The 17,344-nt window shown below is 39.4% G+C and overlaps 2 protein-coding genes and 3 long non-coding RNA genes across 6 annotated transcripts; 3 read left to right on the top strand and 2 right to left on the bottom strand.

Annotated features, from left to right (window-relative positions):
- The first annotated feature begins 7,295 nt into the window (after positions 1-7,295).
- On the top strand, positions 7,296-8,363 carry LOC123097456 (uncharacterized). Its single transcript, XR_006447219.1, has 5 exons — positions 7,296-7,489; positions 7,611-7,673; positions 7,778-7,903; positions 8,021-8,134; positions 8,266-8,363. It is a non-coding gene; the product is annotated as an uncharacterized lncRNA (long non-coding RNA).
- A 146-nt stretch (positions 8,364-8,509) lies between these two features.
- LOC123097452 (uncharacterized) lies at positions 8,510-9,256 on the top strand. Its single transcript, XR_006447218.1, has 3 exons — positions 8,510-8,778; positions 8,882-9,053; positions 9,185-9,256. It is a non-coding gene; the product is annotated as an uncharacterized lncRNA (long non-coding RNA).
- A 170-nt stretch (positions 9,257-9,426) lies between these two features.
- Positions 9,427-15,282, top strand: LOC123097445 (uncharacterized). Of its 2 annotated transcripts, XR_006447214.1 has the most exons (7): positions 9,427-9,546; positions 9,674-9,774; positions 9,934-10,057; positions 10,266-10,780; positions 14,763-14,842; positions 14,966-15,079; positions 15,232-15,282. It is a non-coding gene; the product is annotated as an uncharacterized lncRNA (long non-coding RNA). The 2 variants fall into 2 exon arrangements; XR_006447207.1 differs by lacking the exons at positions 9,427-9,546; positions 9,674-9,774 and having other exon boundaries at positions 9,781-10,057.
- On the bottom strand, positions 10,825-13,688 carry LOC123097434 (protein FAR1-RELATED SEQUENCE 5). Its single transcript, XM_044519167.1, has 2 exons — positions 11,174-13,688; positions 10,825-11,081 (listed from the first exon to the last, which is right to left on the bottom strand). Exons 1-2 carry the CDS (start codon positions 13,686-13,688, stop codon positions 11,014-11,016), a joined length of 2,583 nt encoding a protein of 860 aa, XP_044375102.1. The 3' UTR covers positions 10,825-11,013.
- LOC123097441 (uncharacterized) lies at positions 13,670-15,295 on the bottom strand. Its single transcript, XM_044519178.1, has 7 exons — positions 15,076-15,295; positions 14,771-14,811; positions 14,444-14,635; positions 14,286-14,363; positions 14,141-14,206; positions 13,960-14,013; positions 13,670-13,868 (listed from the first exon to the last, which is right to left on the bottom strand). The coding sequence occupies exons 1-7, from the start codon at positions 15,191-15,193 to the stop codon at positions 13,698-13,700; spliced, it is 720 nt and encodes a 239-aa protein (XP_044375113.1). The 5' UTR covers positions 15,194-15,295; the 3' UTR covers positions 13,670-13,697.
- Positions 15,296-17,344: the final 2,049 nt, after the last annotated feature.

Genomic DNA, 17,344 nt, shown 5'->3' with positions numbered 1-17,344 from the left:
GGGATCCCCCAGCTGCATGTCAAGCATCAACTTGCAACTAGGCTGTGTGTGTGTTTTATTTTGAGGCCCCCAGTTGCAAGTTGCTCATCGACTCGCAAGTAGGGGGGGCTGTGTGTATGTTTTTGTTGTAGGTCCCTAATTGCATATCAATAACAGACTTGCAACTAGGAGTGTGTGCAAGTCTGTGTCTTTCAACTAGGGCCCCAGTTGCAAGTTGCCCATCGACTCGCAACTAGGGGTGGTGTGTGTGCGTTTTTTTTGTGGGCCCCAGCTGCAAGTTGCCCATAAAATCACAACCACGGAGAGGTGTGTGTGTGCTTGTTTAAAGGATACCTAGTTGCAAGTTACCACCGACTCGCAACTAGGGGGGGTCTATGTATGTGTCTTTTTTTCTTGATCCCTAGTTGAACTCGCAACTAGGGGTGTGTGTTTTGTTTTTGGGTCCCTAGTTGCAATTTAATAACAGACTTGCAACTAGGAGTGCGTGCATCCACGTGTCTTTCTATCAAGGAGGGGATCCCCATTTGCATGTGAAGAATCGACTCGCAACTAGGGGGGGGGGTTGTGTTTTGTTGAGGACCCCCAGTTGCAAGTTAGACAGCGACTCGCAACTAGGGTGTGTGTGTGTGTGTGTTTTGCGTGTGCGTTTATGCTGTGGATCCCTAGTTGCATGTCAATAACACACTTGCAACTAGGTGTGTGTGTGTGTGTGTGTGTGTGTTAGTGTGTGTTTTCTTCTAGGTCCATAGTTGCATGTCAATAATAGTTTTTGCCACTAGGAGTGCATGCATGTGTGTGTCTTTCTATCAGGGGGGATCCCTAGTTGCATGTTAATCATCGACTCACAACTAGGGGTTCTGCGTCTGTGTGTTTTTTGTGGCGCCAAGTTGCTAGTTGCCCATCAACTCGTAACTAGGGGGACAAGTGTGTGTACGTGCCTCAATGGCCCCCAGTTGCAAGCTACAAATTGATTTTGCAACTAGGGAGTGTGCATGAGTGCGTGCGTGTGTTTTATTCTTGACCCTTAGTTGCAAGTTGACCATCGACTTGCAACTAGGGGGCGAGGTGTGTGTGCTTGTGTCAAGGGCCCCCAGTTGTATGTTACACATTGACTCGGGGGGTCTTTGTGTGTGTGTGTTTTATTCTTGACACCTAGGTGCAAGTTGCCATCGACTCGCAACTAGGGGTGTGTGTGTGTGTGTGTGTGTCTCAAGGGCCCCCAGTTTGCAAGTTACCCATCGACCCGCAACTGGGGTGTGTGTGCGTGTTTTTATTCTTGACCCCTGGTTGCAAGTTGAACACCGACCTGCAACTAGGGGGGGGAGAAGTGTGTGTGCATGTGTCAAGGGCCCCTAGTTTGTATGTCGATAACCCAATTGTGTGTCGATAACCGACCTGCAATCCGAGTTGTTTTTCATGGGGCTTGCAATTAAACCCTTTAACATGCTACTCCCCGCTCCCGAGTTGCAAGTCGAAGGGTTGCATTTGTTGTTTTCTATTCAGCCAGTTGCAACTCCATCCTCGAGTCACAACTCGAGATGTTTTGTATTCGTCCCAGTTGCAACACCAACCCCCGAGTCGCAACTCGAGATGTTGGTTGTGTTTCACCTAAGTTGCAACTCCGCTCATGAGTCGCAACTCAATCGTGGTGTACTTTTTGTAGTTGCCCTAGTTGCGACTCAAGCCTCAAGTCACAACTCAGGTGGGGAGGGGGTGCTTTTGTTGTTGTTTGTTTGCTTCTAACATCTTTTTGTTGACGACGATTCCGTTATTGAACATGGAGTTTACGCCAATGTTTTCTAGTGGACAATTTTTTTTGCTGGTGACCTTCATAGGTATTAGGCTATAATTGATGGCAAACAGGGGCCGACGATGTCGTTCACGCATGCTTCTTTTTTGCATACATAAATGACTATAGCTTTACGGGGCATTTTTCTTTGGCTCATTGTACAAGGAGACACCGGGTTTTTTTCCAGCTCACCGAGCTGACGTAGGGGGGGAAAGTCACGGTGAAGTGTCGCTCGCCCTACGGTGGACTTTTTTTGCAAGTTCACCATCAAATTTTTGTAACAGCTGAAAAAGCTCTACAACAACTTGTTTTTTTAACTCAACATTTTTTTAGTTTGTTGTCAATGTTCCATTTTATTGTGTCATTTTTTGTTTTGCAATTTTTGAAGTTCTTCATTACTGCGTACTTGCTAGTTCAAAACACACACAAGTGCTACTAGGGGAGGGAAGGATCATTTCTCTAATTGAAACAGTTTTTTAGTTTTTCAGGGGGTTTTCTGCAATATCCCAATGCACCAACGGATCTGTCATAATTATCCACACCGACACATTTACTCTGTCCATTTTTTTCGTGCGCCACTGTTTTGAAATCGGTGGAGGTGGAGCAGAGGAGGAAGAGACGGGGGTGACTACCTCCAAGGCGATGGCGACCGACCTCGCCGCCGACGAACCCCCTGCAGTTCACCTCCGCGAGACGGGCGAGGCACTCGCCACGGACACAGCGGGCACCGTCGACGTCCTCTGCATCGCTGACAAGCCAGCGTCGCGCGCCGTCCCCACTGTCCGCGACCTCTGTGCTGCCGACGAGCCACCCTTGCGTATCGTCCCCACCGCCCCGGAGCTTGCCACAGGCGAGGAGCCGCCAAATCCAGTGAGCAGCACACATCTCCCCCCCCTGCGCGTCCCCCTTGTATGAGCCTGCCTAAATTTTGTTCATCACATCACTGAACTCTATTTTTTTTTCATTCCTGAGCCTGCGTCAAAATTAGTCAGTATTTATGTGGCCATTGAACTCTAATTTGTCGTGGGCAGTGTGTGCCTTTGAATTTTGTAAGCCTGCTGTTGTGTCCTTGAAGGCTAAGGAATTGTTTCATGTGTTGAAGTCTAAGGAATGGCTAGCCCGTCAGTGTGCATCATGTTTTTTTCTGCAAATCCCTTTTGAATTTGATAGCATATACAAATTCCTTTGAATTGTTTCCTGTGTTTGAAGGCTAAGGATCGGCAGATCTTGTGTGTGTATGTTTGTAGCATCCTTACTGTTTATATGTTCTGTTTTAACTTGGCCATTGAAGCCTCCATGGTAGAAAATGCAAAAAACTAATCATATAGCTTTGAGCCAACATGTTTGTCAACAACAACAACTCATACAGTAGAAAATCAGTTAGTATTTGTGGTCATCCAACTCGAAAGTTGTTGCAGCAGTGTTCATCATTGGAGGCTCATACAGTAGAATGCAATTCATGAATTGAATGGTTTGCCTCCAACTAGCATATCGCAATTTGTTTTGTTTGTATGAAACAATTTTCAGAGTTTTATGTCATGGGAAGTTGTTGAGTGTGTAATTTTTCCGAAGTTGGCTCTGTAATTTTTTCAGAAGTTGACTCTGTATTTTTTTCCAGAGAATACATCATGTGTTTTTCAGTTTTTCTAGTCTATTCAGGGAGCATGCATTTTATATTTTGAGAGAGTGTGACTCACCAGTTAGTATTCAGAGAGGATCATTTTCTTTATTTTTTATTTTCTCAAGCTACTTTATGTCCAATGCTTTTGCCTGCCCTGCCTGCCCTACTGTAAGCGCACGATCAGTCGACCAACTCTGTTTTTGTCTACAGAATCACTACATGTAGCTCAAACGAGGAGGATTAATCAGTGTTCAGATAGGTTGATTCATGATTTTTCTGTAATTTTGAGTAATCCGTTTTTTTATCAGAGAGTTGACCATCAGTCTATGTTCAGAGTTTTTTCGTACTAATGAGTAAATGCTTAGAGAAGATGACTTGATCTTTTTTTCTTTTCCTAGTAGTAGTAACACCATTACTTTTTTTAACTCAGTTCTTTGTTTGTGTCTTTTTAAACAGGAGATTTTAAACAAAGATAGAATTCCCGAGCCTTTGGAGTCAAACAACAACAGTCAAAAGGATGTTTCAGGGGATGATAGCGTGGATGAACAAGACGAGCTAAGTATAGTTGATACGACAGAATCAGATGCATCAGACGGCATGTTGATCGATGGCTTAAGATCATTTGTAATGTGTCTTGAACTAGAAGAAGCTTGTGTTCTTTTCTTTACTTGAGTTGTTTTTCAAAAGTTCAATCGTCTAAAAGAAAGTTTACTTTAATTTTCTACAGTTACAAAAAAGACAAGAGAGGAAGCAGGAGAGAAGTGCTTTGAAAGAGAAAAATAAGAAGGTAACTTTGTGCTTTTCAATTTTTTTCATTGTTAACATTTTGTGAGACAAAAACAACAAATCTTGAACGCTTGCTATTTATTCCATTTCCAGAGGAGAAAGCCAAAGGAAGGAAAAGCCAAACCGCACATTAACAAAGAAAGAGCAACTGCATACAGCAGATTTAGCATTGGATATTTCACAAAGATTGTTGACGTTGTGTGTAAAAGCAATCATAGGATGGAGGTTGTGAGGAATGGTGGTTTTGGATACTTACTTGAGCTAGATGATTGTTATGTTCCACGGCCATTCGCACAGTGGGTCGCGGACAACATATCCACAAAAGATGAATCAATTGTACTTGATGGGAAATCAATTCCTCTCAACCCTGAAGCTGTATCATTAATTCTTGGTATACCAGCAGGCGGAACAAAGATCAGCGTGCTAGACGAGGAATCTAGGAAAGCAGAGTTTCTATCACTATTTGGGCTAACAGATCTCCCATCCATAAGTTTCTTCGGGAACAAGCTTATGAAGGAAGAGCTGCCTGACGACGTTTATCTTCGCTGCTTCTTGACTGTAGCACTAGCAACCTTCCTGTGTCCCACATCCAACACAAAACCAAGCACAAAATACATGGGAGCACTCGTGGATGTGTCAAAGTCAAGAGATCTTGATTGGTGCTCATTTGTACATACATGGAATATGTCTTATGTCAAGAAGTACCAAACAGACAAGCTCAAGCAGAAATGGATAACAACGACTTTGGGAGGCTGCATATATCAGCTAGCAGTATGCTCCTTCTTTTTTGTTCATATTAAACTTTTTTGGTTACTTTTTTTAATTTTGGGAGTACTTTGTTCTCATCAAACATACTGAAGTGTTTCTTTTTGTTTTTTTGTTGTGTTTTTTGCAGGTTCGGTGCCTAGACTTTAACAATTTTGGATCAATAACAATACCTCCAGCACTACCTAGAATTTGTTTTTGGAAAGGACAAACCATTAAACATTTCAGCGATATGCTCCTCGGGAAAGATGGACTCTACGGAGCTCTTCAAGTAAATATCATATTTTGTTTTGCTATTGTTGTATTCTCTGTTTTATGTGTATCTTTTTGTTGCTCACATCTACTCCTATTATGTTTGTTTATGATTTTCCCATTTTTTTGGCAAATCAAAAATGAGGCAGAAACTTGCTACGTAGAAACTGACGGTGCATGGGCAAGCACCGCCAAGAACTCAAACATAAGAAAAGCTATACAAAGGGTGTTAGGCAACTCTTTTTTAGAAAAGGTAAAGTGCATCAGGATTGATTGAGACAGCACCTTCAACAGTGCTTTTTAGTTATTTTGGTTTCCTTTTTTTCCTATATTTTTTTGATTTTTTTGTGGATTTTTTTTTCTGCTTGTTAGATCAAAGAAGATATATTCCTCAATTTCCAGGAGCGCGTAAAGAATCAAAACCTGACCACATGCCTGATAGCAAAACAAGTGCTGCTTGATACTTTGAACATTGTCTCTTCTTGTAATGGCTCTCAACATACAGAGAAGTTAGAGTCACCCGACCATTTATACATGCCAACTGACAAAGATAATGGGTCTGGCAGTACTATTAGAGTTGATTCTAATGGGATTGAAAATGGGCAGTGGTGTGTTATTACACCGTTTTTCTTCTTTTTTTTACTCATGCTGTGTTTTTCTGTATTAAGACCCCCACTATATTTCTGGCAGATCAAAGAGGCAGGAAGAGGAGAGTGAAGACTAGTACACAGCAGTCAATATCTTCAACAACCAAGGACATATCATTGCAAGATAAAATAAAGGTACTTTTGGCTTTGTATTTAGTCTTTTTTTAATTTTTTTTTGTTTTTTGTGTGTTTGATTTTTGGTTCATTTTTTCTGCACCAAATGACCATGACCACAGCCCCAGCAAAGCACTCTTGAAGTTGACAGAGAAGGAGCGAAAGCTGATTTGCATCCAGTAATATGGAATGCTCCTACAAATGAGCACAAAGATCAAGTTGAAATGGTTAGTTTCAAATAAAGAACAAACATCTAACATTCTTATTATTTTCCTACTTTTTTGTCATTTATCATGCAAGTTTGTAAACTAATTCGCCAGGAAGCAAATTATGGAAATGGTAAAGGATGTACACATACAGGAAGAGCAGTAGAACACATTTTTATTTTCTAACATTTTGTCTTACATTTTTCTCTTTTTAGCCTTCTGCATATAACCCTGACAACAACCATATCTTTTTTTTGTTTTGGGGCAGGGAGAAAGCACAAACAAGGTTGACCGTGTTAAACACAACCAAGACACAAATATGATGTATGTACATAGTAATATCCTCGAGCGCAATGTCAACGATTGTCCTATTGAAATAGAAGCACCAGAGAAAAGCTCTAGCCTGAACTACATGCTGTTGTCAGCCAGATTGGCAAAAGCAGTGATGAGCACAGAACAAGTAATCAATTCAAAGGAAGTATCTAGCAGAGATGTACACACAGCATTTGCAGGGTTTCAACATAACACTGTTAACAACAATAAAACACAGGTACACCGCCTGAGGAATTCATTTTGAAGTTCTGTCTTACTGTCCCATTTGTGCTTTTTTATAATACTTTTGATCTAGGTTGTGCTTTTTATATACACCCACGACTGAACCTTTTGTTTCTTCCACAACCATAGCATTGTGTAGATACCAGTCCCGTTGACCAACGAAAAGAGAAGCAAGCAATTGTACCTGAATGCATGCACCTTCAAACCAACAATGACAAAGGTTTTACTCGAGGGGAAAACTTTCACACATTCAGCCTCGTGACAAAATTACTCATCAGCACATCATTTTTCGACAAAGATTTTCTGATTGCCTTGTTTTTTCATTTACTTATTTTGTTAATTTATTTTTTCCAGATGGAAATACTATGGATGTCAGGGATTACAATAAGCGTGTTGAACTTGATATAGATATCAATATAGCACCATCAAACGGTACTGCCTACACTTTTTTTTTGAGCAGTCATGATTTTGTCTCTTTATTTTGTGCTGGCATCAATTCTCTTCTCATTATTTTTGTGTATTTTTTTTCTCTTTTCCTGACGATGGGATAGATGATAAGCAACAACACATTAAAGAGTTCCAAGACACATTGCACCCATTAGACACTGCAAGGCAAAAGTACTTCTTTGCAGACGATATGACACCTAGCTGCAGGTTACTTCCAGACCATGATGATTGTGGCAATCAAATAACAGAGCCAGAATTGTGGCGCCCATTACAGATGAACTCGGAAGAATATAATGCTCAAATAGAGGTAATTGGTTTCTCCGCACCTAGTCCTTTTTTTGTGTTTGAGTTGTCATTTTTTTCTTTTTTGCATACACACCATTTTGCCGTGCTACAAAATTCACCCACTTATATTTCAACATTTGTAGGAAGCAAAGAAGAAATATACATGGAATGGAAGCAAGGATGTCATCGAAGGACACACCTTGCAGGTACCATCTTTTTGCCAAGTACACACTACAAATTCAAACCAAATTTGTTGTAGTAAATCTCCTACTGTTTTGGTATTCATCTTTTTTTCTTCGTGTTTTCATAGGATGAGCAAGAAGTGCAGGGAGATTCGTCCATACACTGTGCCCAGAGACAGCCTGTGTCCACAGCCATTTGCAAGTACAGAGACTTTCTTCCCTAGTTCATAGAAAAGGATGGCATCCTCGACTTGGTATGTCTTTTTTTTTCCCAAAAAAATATTGTTTTTGTTTTCTTTGCTTTTTATGCTTTTCTAAACACCCCAGTTTTTTATGTTTTCTTTTGCATACACAACAAAACTTTCATTCAGACATCCCCTGTTGCACGCATGTCACACTCTTGGGTCAGAGCAACAACATGCTACTCCCCGATGGGCAAATGGGACAGTGAGAACACTGAAAGTCCTATACACAAGCACAGGAAGGTATCATCAAAATTCTACCTGTTTTTTTTACAAACTTGTTTTTTTCAAAAAAATTGATCTCAAAATTTGTGCTTCATTTTTTTGATTGGTTGGTGAACATGTCCCTTTCAACATTATTTGTGGCTTTGCAGAGATATTCAGCAACATCAATTTTTGGCAAGAGGCTTTTTTTAGATGATTATGTTGAAGATGATGATCAAAAAGGCACTAAAGAGAAACCAATCCTTGTAAGTGACTACCTTCATGAAAATTTGATGACCAATTTTTTCCTTTTTCATGGAGCTCTCTTGACCCCTTTCTTTTGTGTAGCATCATCTCTATTTTTTTCCTGTCATACATTCTAACAATAAATTGTGTGTGCATGATTTTTTGTAGGTGTCTCCGGATGTTCAAGTTTTGGGGGAGAGATCATTCAATGGTTCATGCTCTAGTATGGTAAACACGGCAGACAACTTATACAACACAAAGCTTTATTTAGGCTCTTCATCAAGGGATAACGAGAATTTGCCTCCAAAAAGGATAATACACCCAAGCAAGGTTCTCTGCTCTCCATATGATCACAATGAGAGAGGACCTCTTCAGCCACATGAGATAGAACTACACAAGGGAATAGTGGCACTTAGCAAAGTTGAACCTCACAGAAGGTTTTTTTTTCTGAACTAAGATTCTTTTTTTTGGCCGTGATTTTTATGGTTTCTGATTTTTTGTTGCCTTCACTAACAATACTGGTTGTTAAACCACCTGCAGCCAAGTTGTTGTCTTGATTGATAAAACCACCCTTTTCCTTGGACAACTCGGTGATTCATTTGATGCGGCTGGTCATGTGGAAGCTTATGTTTTCAAAGTTTTTTGTCGGATCCTGTTTCGAGAAAATCATCCAAGGAGGTCAAAAATACACTACTTCTTCACTACACTAGGTGTAAGTACAAATAAATTTCATTTTCAAGCACAGCTCAACATTTTTCTACTGAGGATTTTTTTTGTACAGAACTTTACTGGACTTCTTGGGTGGAAGCTCAACAATTAAATTTTGTTCTTCCACAAAACCAGGATTATTTTCTTGGGAGTTGGTCCTCTGAAGAAGGAAGGAGGGAAATGAGGAGAAAAGCACTTAGAAGCTTCAATAGAGCTGGGAAAGCATTGCCTCTACACGAAAATGAACGTGTACGGTTGATTGCACGAGACTATATTTTTAATTTTTCTTGTTTTCTTTTTTAGTATTGTTGATTTTTTTTGCAATCAATTTTTTTGCAACCTAATTCTGTATACAAAAAATGCAGATGTTCTTTCTGTCAGTTCATGGTGAGCATTGGTTTTTGTTTGTTGTCGACATTATAGCAAGAAAATTTGTCTTCCTAGATTCATATTATGAAGGGAACACACCATTCCATATCGGGATCAGAGATTTGATGGTTAAAACACTTTTCCTAATCTTTTTCTTTTTATTACTTGTCAAATTAAGCTGCTAATACCCACACCCGTTTCCATTTTTGTTGTGTTGCTAATCATAATTGTATTTGTTTTTCTTTTTGTCATTAGATAAATAATTTCATAAAAACATGGGAAGAATCTAATCTGAGAGGGATGGGTTTCAGAAAGTTTGGTGTAGAGTACCCAAACATGCCAAAGCAAATAGGAAGGTAAAAACTAGCTAATTCGTGTAAACATAAATTCACAACTACTGTTTTTATTTTTTTTAATTCTTTTGTTGTTAAATTTTATGCAAAAAACACAGCGATGCATGTGGGATTTTTGCTCTTAAGTGGATGCAAACTTGGGCTTCACGAAATCCTCTGCAGCGACAGTTCACGATGAACGACGTAGCAGATGCAAGGGTTAGATTTGCTGTTGACATTCTGTTTAGTATTCACAACACAGAGGATAAAGGCAAAGCACTAGTCAAGAACTTTGCATGGTAAATTGGTATGTTTTTACTTCTTCCATTCAAGCATACTTGTTCTTCTTTTTTCTTTTTTTAGCAAATGACTTATGATACAAAATTGTTTATCTTTTTCTTCTGTCTTCCCATTTTTTATGTATTTTTTTTTGTGTTTGCCACTGTAACAAAGTTTGTTTTTGTGATTGTCTGCGATTTTTGAGATTACTAACTAGTTTTTTTGTACTTCTTCAGAAGGTCAAGCAGCCAATCAACTATAACATTTGTTTGTAATGCATGGAGGAATACTACAAGAAGGGCTTTCAGCAAGATGATAAAAAACAATCACAAAAGTTTAACAACATCACACAACATCCCGTGTACATGGAGGAACAATATGATTTTCTTTTTTTGAAAGCGAATACAAGTTGTATAGCAGTGTCGTAGAAACTGGTCATTAACCGGAAAACAATTCGGATTGTGTCATTTTGTTTTCAGATCAATATCGAAAACATCAGTTCTTACAGTGTTCTTTTTCTTTTTTTATTTGTTTTTATGTTTGATTATTTTCAGTATCCCTCTTTTTCTAACATTTTTTATGTATTCTGTTGCGGCACGTGTACATTATTTTTTGACCTTGTTCATTTGTTTTCTATCATTTTCCCCCATCATTTCTTTGGTGCAGGATTTCAAAATTCTTTTTGCGCACGGAATCTACAGCACAAGTGAAAAAGTGGATGGAAATTTTCCAAGGGACATACTGTGTTAAGGTCAATGTTCCTACCCCAACAGGAAAGCAATTTTTGTTTGCTTGTTTTTGTCTACCAGTACTCAAATTTAAACAATAGAAAAAGCGATATCATCCATGAACATTCATAGTTCCTTCTTGCTTTTTGTTCAGTAAGACAACAAACGACCCAAACTTTAGCCAATTTACATTTATTTCAGTCATCACTTGCATATTTTTTGCCTTCTTGAACTTCCAGCACCCAAATTTTTATTTTTATTTTCTTGCCCTCTTCCTCGGGTTTCCACCAGCTGGTTGCTTGCCTGTAGATGTCCTAGATGAGGCTGCAAAATTTTATAGGCCATAAACATTTTTTTGTAATGCAGTAAAAACCAGGTAACACCAAAAAGAGAGAAAGTTTTTTTATGAAAAAAACCTGAGGCTTGTTTGCGGCTGTCTTTTTCTTTCTGAGCCGAGTTGACATCTTCAGTACTTGCAGTACAAGAACTTTTATAATGACCAGGCATCCCACACCGACTGCACGTGACTTTCTGTTTAGATGCTAAACTTTCCATGAAAGTTTTGTAACGACCTTTTTGTGGACGCCCTTTTGATACTGCAACATCAGGATCTTGAAGTTTGTCTCCATAGCCATCAGGATGCGGTACTGCATCAGTTTCTATTGTGTCCTTGTCAACATTTGCTTGTTGCGCTTCTCCAAGTTCATCCTCTTTAGTCATCTCATCCAACTTTTGTTGCACCCTTTCAAATTCTGCTACAACATACAGATATTTTTTGTTTGTTGATGCACCGTCCGAAGCCATCTCATTGAGCCTGTTGGATAGCAGGGTATACCTTAAGTGTTGACTTCCAGCAGTTAGTTCCAAAGGAACATTGAAACAGATGTCCCGTATGTCCTTTGTATTTTTTGGCCTCCACCTGTCTATGTAATACTTTTCTGGCAGCACAGACATGTTGAGATGAGAAAGGACCCTCAAGACATGGCAACACACAATGCCATCTTTCTGAAATTTCCCATAGATACAACTGAAAAACTGTTGCTGCAAGTTGACAATCACAACAAATCTTCGCATTCTGAAATCTTTTTCAGCTAGCATTGGTGTCTTGTAGACTTCATACTTCACATTTCTCTCAACCTCTTCAACATGCAAATTCAGCACAAACTTTATCTGTTTTTGGAATCTGTAAAATATCTTTCTGTTGTACATTTTTGCAGCTTGTATCTCAAGCTCACTTCGTACCCAGAATGTCGGCGAAGTTGTTCTTGTGATAGAGTCTTGCTGCCTCTCCTTATCTTGTATGGTCTCTGAAATCTTCTGGTACTCTTGGAGGAAGCTGATCACATTGTGAGTTGACGTGATGTTGTCCTTGAAAATGGCATTGGTGCCTTCACTACGCGCAGTAGAGTGAATGAAGGGGAAGAAGTCCGTCTTGAAATACAGAGGGACAAACCTTTTCCTTTTCTTCCACATGATTTGAAAATACTTCACATGCCCAATGTTGTATTTCTCCACCATTTCTGTCCACAATTGCTCAAACTCAGCCATTGTCAGAGAGTTGTGAATGATGTCACTGAAATCATCATGTAGTGTCTTATGTGCTGCAAAAGTCCTAGTACATTTTTCCTCAGCCTTCTTTTTAATATGAAACAAACAACGCCTGTGGCAGATATGCGGGAAAACTAAAGGAATAGCTGTCTTCATCCCAGCATCCTCGTCTGTTATGATTGTGGACGGAGATTTCCCACCCATGCAATGCAAGAATGTCTCAAACAACCATTGAAAGGTGTCAGCTGTTTCATTCTCTATGATAGAGCAAGCAAACAAACAGTTCTGGCCATGTCCCGTGACACCAACAAAGGGAGCAAACGGGAGGTTGTATCTGTTTGTCTTGAATGTTGTGTCGAAGCTGAGGCAGTCTCCATACAGCTCATACATTTTCCTAGAATATCCGTCAGCCCAGAAAATGCACAAAACTTTACTTGCGTCATCAGAGACTTTAGTTGTTTTGAATGCATAGTAAAACTGTGGATCTTCAGCTTGTATCTTCCTGAAATATGTGAGCACCTGCATCATATCATTTTGATTGCTCTCTTTGCCAATGGCTGTTCTAACATTGCTTACATGCTTTTTGGTGTAAGGAGTGTTCCCGCCTCTCAAGTAACTTAGGATTGCTATTATTTGTCTTATTTGTAGCTTCACAGCATTGAAAGTTCGGATTAGGAGCTTCTCCTCGTCTGTCATGTAGTTATGAGAATGAAGGTATTTCACTTCTGTGTGAGGACTCAAATCATGGTTGTGCTCTAGGTTTATGGTTGTTATCACCCACTTCTCATCCTTCTTGGTGACAATAAGCTGAGCTTTACATCCTGTTAGTGCAATGGTGTTTGCTTTTTTCTTCCTTGCGTTGCGATAGGGCTCTTGTCCTGTCTTCTGTTGCCTTGTGTCACGTCGTTTCTTCTTCCTATTCTCTTGTTCTTCTTCATCAATTACTCTTCCTGACCGATTGCACTTGAAAGTTACCCGAGTTGCTGCACTGCCTCCTTGTTTCTTGCCACAATAGTGAGATGCTTTAATCACAGAAAAACCAGCAATTGAGGCATACTCATTGTAAAAGTTGTAAGCTGCATCATCCGTATCAAAGAACATGTCCACATGAGGTACGTGATGGCTGCACACTTCTTGGCTAGCACTTTGAGCGGCTTCTATACTGTCATTTTCAAGGAATATCAGTATGTCTTCCTGTGTTAATTTTTGAACTTCACCAGCTGTACCACTATTCTCTTGTTCTCCAACAGTTGTAACAGCAATTTCATAGGCATTTTGCAACAACGACGAAGAAAGATCATCCTCGGAATCAGAATCATTGTCAGAAGCAATCTCATTTGACACCATAGAGACGTTTTTGTTTCCTCCTGCTTCTGTCTGCATTTCATTGTCCTAGTTCAAATCATTCAAGCTTTCTGAAAATCGATTGTCAACAAAAGGTTCAAGATCTATATCATGCTGGTCATCGACTTCAGATGTATGCTGAGCTCCACTGCCAGCATGTGCTTGGAATGGATCTTCTGAAGATACACTGTATCGCCCAGTTATCATGTACATATCATTCTGTAGAGAGTTTTTTTTATAGTTATACACAGCAGTCAAACAATTTTTGTTTAGGGGACATAGACACAAGTTTAAGTAGGAAAAAACATACCTCAGTACGAACAAGGCGATCTTCTTGTGATTGAGATGATGCATTTCTAGCACCCTGAAAAGTAAGACAACACTAGTTAGTTTCGTTTTTGTTTGATGTTTTTTATGTTTGTGGGTTTATTTTCGTAAGTTAGTACAATTTTTATGTACGTCAAGCAAACACGAGTATGTTAGTAGAGAACCTCTTCTTCAGCAGCAAGTAGGAGTTGCATGTATGACATAGGGGCTTCATAAGCGACCTTGTTTGCCTGCATCATTATTTCTTGTAAAACAATCATAGTAGATTTTCTTTTTTTATCCCATTTTCTCTAGACTGTAAACACTTACAGGGGGTTGGAGCACAGCAGACACTTGGTTGTACTCACCCACTGAAGTATGTGCACCCAGGTTCACATGCAAGTTTGCCTGCACAAAGAAGTTTTAACATTAACAGAAATGTCTACTGACAATTTGAAAAGCAATTTTTTCAAAGAGCACAGAAATACCTGTGTATTGCCTTGACTATTGAAGATACCATACATAATTGCACTCACTGGAATATTCAGGGCATTCCTTTGTGTTCTGTTAATAGAAGCATGTGGAAGCCTCTGATTTTGCATCCAGGGGTGTGTATGTTGCATCCCTTGGTTCCAAGCATCAGAATTCAGCCACTGTTGCTGTTGGCTATTTTGCCCCCCCTGTGTTTTTATGTGTTTCCCCATAATAGTACAAAAGATCAGACATGAAATTTTCGTAACCAAATAACCAGAATAGTTCAAGCAAGATTCAGAAGTTCATTTAAATTTCATTTGCTTTTTTTTGTAGTCACTAACCTGAGAACCAAACATAGTAGCTCCATACGGATCAAGAACAGCTGCAATCAATGTCAAGAGTTTCTTTGTCAGGTATATGAAGGATGCATCACCTAGGAAGAAAGCTCCATGTTTTTTACGAATTTGCTCCTATGGGGGTTGTTCTGTATGTTTATTATTGACTTTCTTTTTTGCCTTTTTGTGTTTTCACAATAGAATTCTGAAGAATAAAAGGGCAAGATAGTACAAGAACAGAGACAAGAATGCATGATCTGGGCAAGGAGAGACAAGAATCCTAGATCTGGAGAGGGGAGAAGCATGCATACCCTGGTGAGTGATTTGTGCCCTCTGATCTGTTCCTGCTCCTTGCTTCTCCTTGCCTGCATCCATGTTTTTCTTGTCTTCTCTCTCTGCTCCTTGCTTCTCCTTGCCTTCTTCGACCATATCAGCTTCCTTCCTCTGCTCACATTGCCATTTTTGAGGGGAAAGGTTTGTGCCCTGGCGGCTGGGGCTGGAGGAGGAAGGAGGAGGAGTGGGGGTGGTTGGGGGCTGGGACATGTGCTGCGATCAGGAGAGGAACAGGGAGGAACAAAAAGCAACGCAGCTTTTTTGATCTTGTACAGCTGGGCAAGGGCTTTATTTTGTCTTTTTCTATTTTTTTGTAAAGCAAGAACAACCTTTTAGTCAAAAAGGCCCAAAAAGAACAATCAAAACAAACAAGCCAAAAGGCCCACAAATAACAACAGAACAAAGGGCCTGGGATTGGATTCGGCCCAATTGGGCTTTGTGCGGGAGAGAAAGGAGGCTGGCTCGGGCCTGCCAGATGATCGGGCTGAGACAAATAGCACACGACGTCATCACCACGTCATTCGACTGAGACCAATCTATTTCTCAGTCGAATGAGTTCCAGGCGATCCCTAGTTTGTTTCATCCCAATTGCATGTCGATCCTTGACTCGCAACTGGGCTCATTGCTTCATAGTTATCTTAATTGCAGGTCCATCACCGACTCGCAATTGGGATCATAGTTTGTTATTGTCCCAGTTGCAAGTCCATCCTCGACTCGCAACTGGGCCCATAATTTCTTGTTGTCCCAGTTACAAGTCCACCCTCGACTCGCAACCAGTGTGTGTCTTGTTTTTTATCTCATTTGCAAGTCCACTCTCAACTCGCAACTTTTATCATTATTTTACATACTTGTCACAGTTACAAGTCCACTCTCGACTCGCAACTAGGCACGTAGTTTGTTTTATCCCAGTTGCAAGCCCACCCTTGACTCACAACTGAGCCTATGTTTTTGTCTTTCATCCTATGTGCAAGTCCATCAATGACTCATAATTGAAACCGTAGTTTGTTTTATCCTAGTTGCAAGTCGACCCTTGACTCGCAACTGGTATCATAGTTTGTAGTGTCCCAATTGTAAGTCCATCATCAATACGCAACTCAGCTCGTAGTTCTTCTAGTTGCAAGCCCACCCTTTGACTCGGAACTAGGCTTATTCCTTGTTTTTCAACACGCAACTTGCCTCGACCCCTATCTAGTTTCATGTCCAACCCCAACATGTAAACCCACCCAACCCAGCGGCATGTCCAAGGCAAACATGCAACTCATACCCTACATAGTTGTATGTCCACCCTTGGCACGCAACTCACTCGTTCCCAACCTAGTACCCCTATATAGTTGTATGTTTTTTTTACAAATACATAACCACTTTTGTAATGCAATTGTATATTTTTCTATATACACGGGAACATTTTCTAACACACTTTGAACATGTTTGTTAAATACATCCTGAATATTTTTCAAATACATGCCCATTCATTTTTTTATAGAATGTAATCATTTTTCAAATTCCTACTGATCATTTTTTGAAATGCGTGAAGTTTCTTTTACAAAATTGTCACGAACATTTCTTTGTATGTTAGGATTTTTTTCCACTGTATAATACATTTTTTTGAAACATCAAAATGTTTTGTTTGAAATGCTTGAAACATTTTTGAAATGGTACAAAAAAATTATTGATTTTTAATTAACATAAAAAATAATAAATTTATTCATGTTTTCCAGAAAATGTTTGGAATTTTCAAAAGTGCCCACACTCTCTTAATTGTTCAAAGATTTTCAAAAATTGCCTATGTTTTCATATTTTGTTCGAGAAGAAATTGTTTAGAATACCAATTTTTGTTCTTTTTTTAATTAAAATCGAAATTATAAATTTTATTCACATTTGAAAAGTACTTTATAGAAAATTTAAACATGTTTTTGTTTAAAAAAATATTTGACATTTCAGAAAAAAGATCACTGTCTGTAAAAAAAGGTTCAAAAAAATTCAAACATATTGTCTAATCTAAACGGTTTTCTTGTTCTTAACCGTCTTCTGTTCCAGTAATGTCAGCTGGTTGTCGTGGTAGGAGCTGTAGTTCAACAGGATCTCTGATGTGATGACTTAGATGTGAGATAATATCTCACATCTAGATGTTGTATAGACAAATTTATTTTTAAAATAATACACAATTAAAATGTACTGCGTTGTCTGTAGATGGCATGACATAATCGATTATTGGCTTTAAAATGTACTACGCTCTAATCGGACGAT

The sequence above is a fragment of the Triticum aestivum genome, chromosome 1B, assembly GCF_018294505.1.
Source record: "Triticum aestivum cultivar Chinese Spring chromosome 1B, IWGSC CS RefSeq v2.1, whole genome shotgun sequence".
Taxonomy (NCBI): Eukaryota; Viridiplantae; Streptophyta; class Magnoliopsida; order Poales; family Poaceae; genus Triticum; species Triticum aestivum.
Note: the sequence above shows the minus strand (reverse complement) of the source record. Positions and strands in the feature narration are given on the sequence as shown.

Coding starts and splice junctions, on each gene's coding strand:
- LOC123097434 (XM_044519167.1), bottom strand. CDS start 13,688: ATGCAGACAGAAGCAGGAGGAAACAAAAACGTCTCTATGGTGTCAAAT. Junction 11,082..11,173: donor CAGCCGCAAACAAGCCTCAG/GTTTTTTTCATA, acceptor AAAATTTTGCAG/CCTCATCTAGGACATCTACA.
- LOC123097441 (XM_044519178.1), bottom strand. CDS start 15,193: ATGGTCGAAGAAGGCAAGGAGAAGCAAGGAGCAGAGAGAGAAGACAAG. Junction 14,812..15,075: donor GGCACAAATCACTCACCAGG/GTATGCATGCTT, acceptor CATTGATTGCAG/CTGTTCTTGATCCGTATGGA. Junction 14,207..14,285: donor CTGCTGTGCTCCAACCCCCT/GTAAGTGTTTAC, acceptor ATAATGATGCAG/GCAAACAAGGTCGCTTATGA.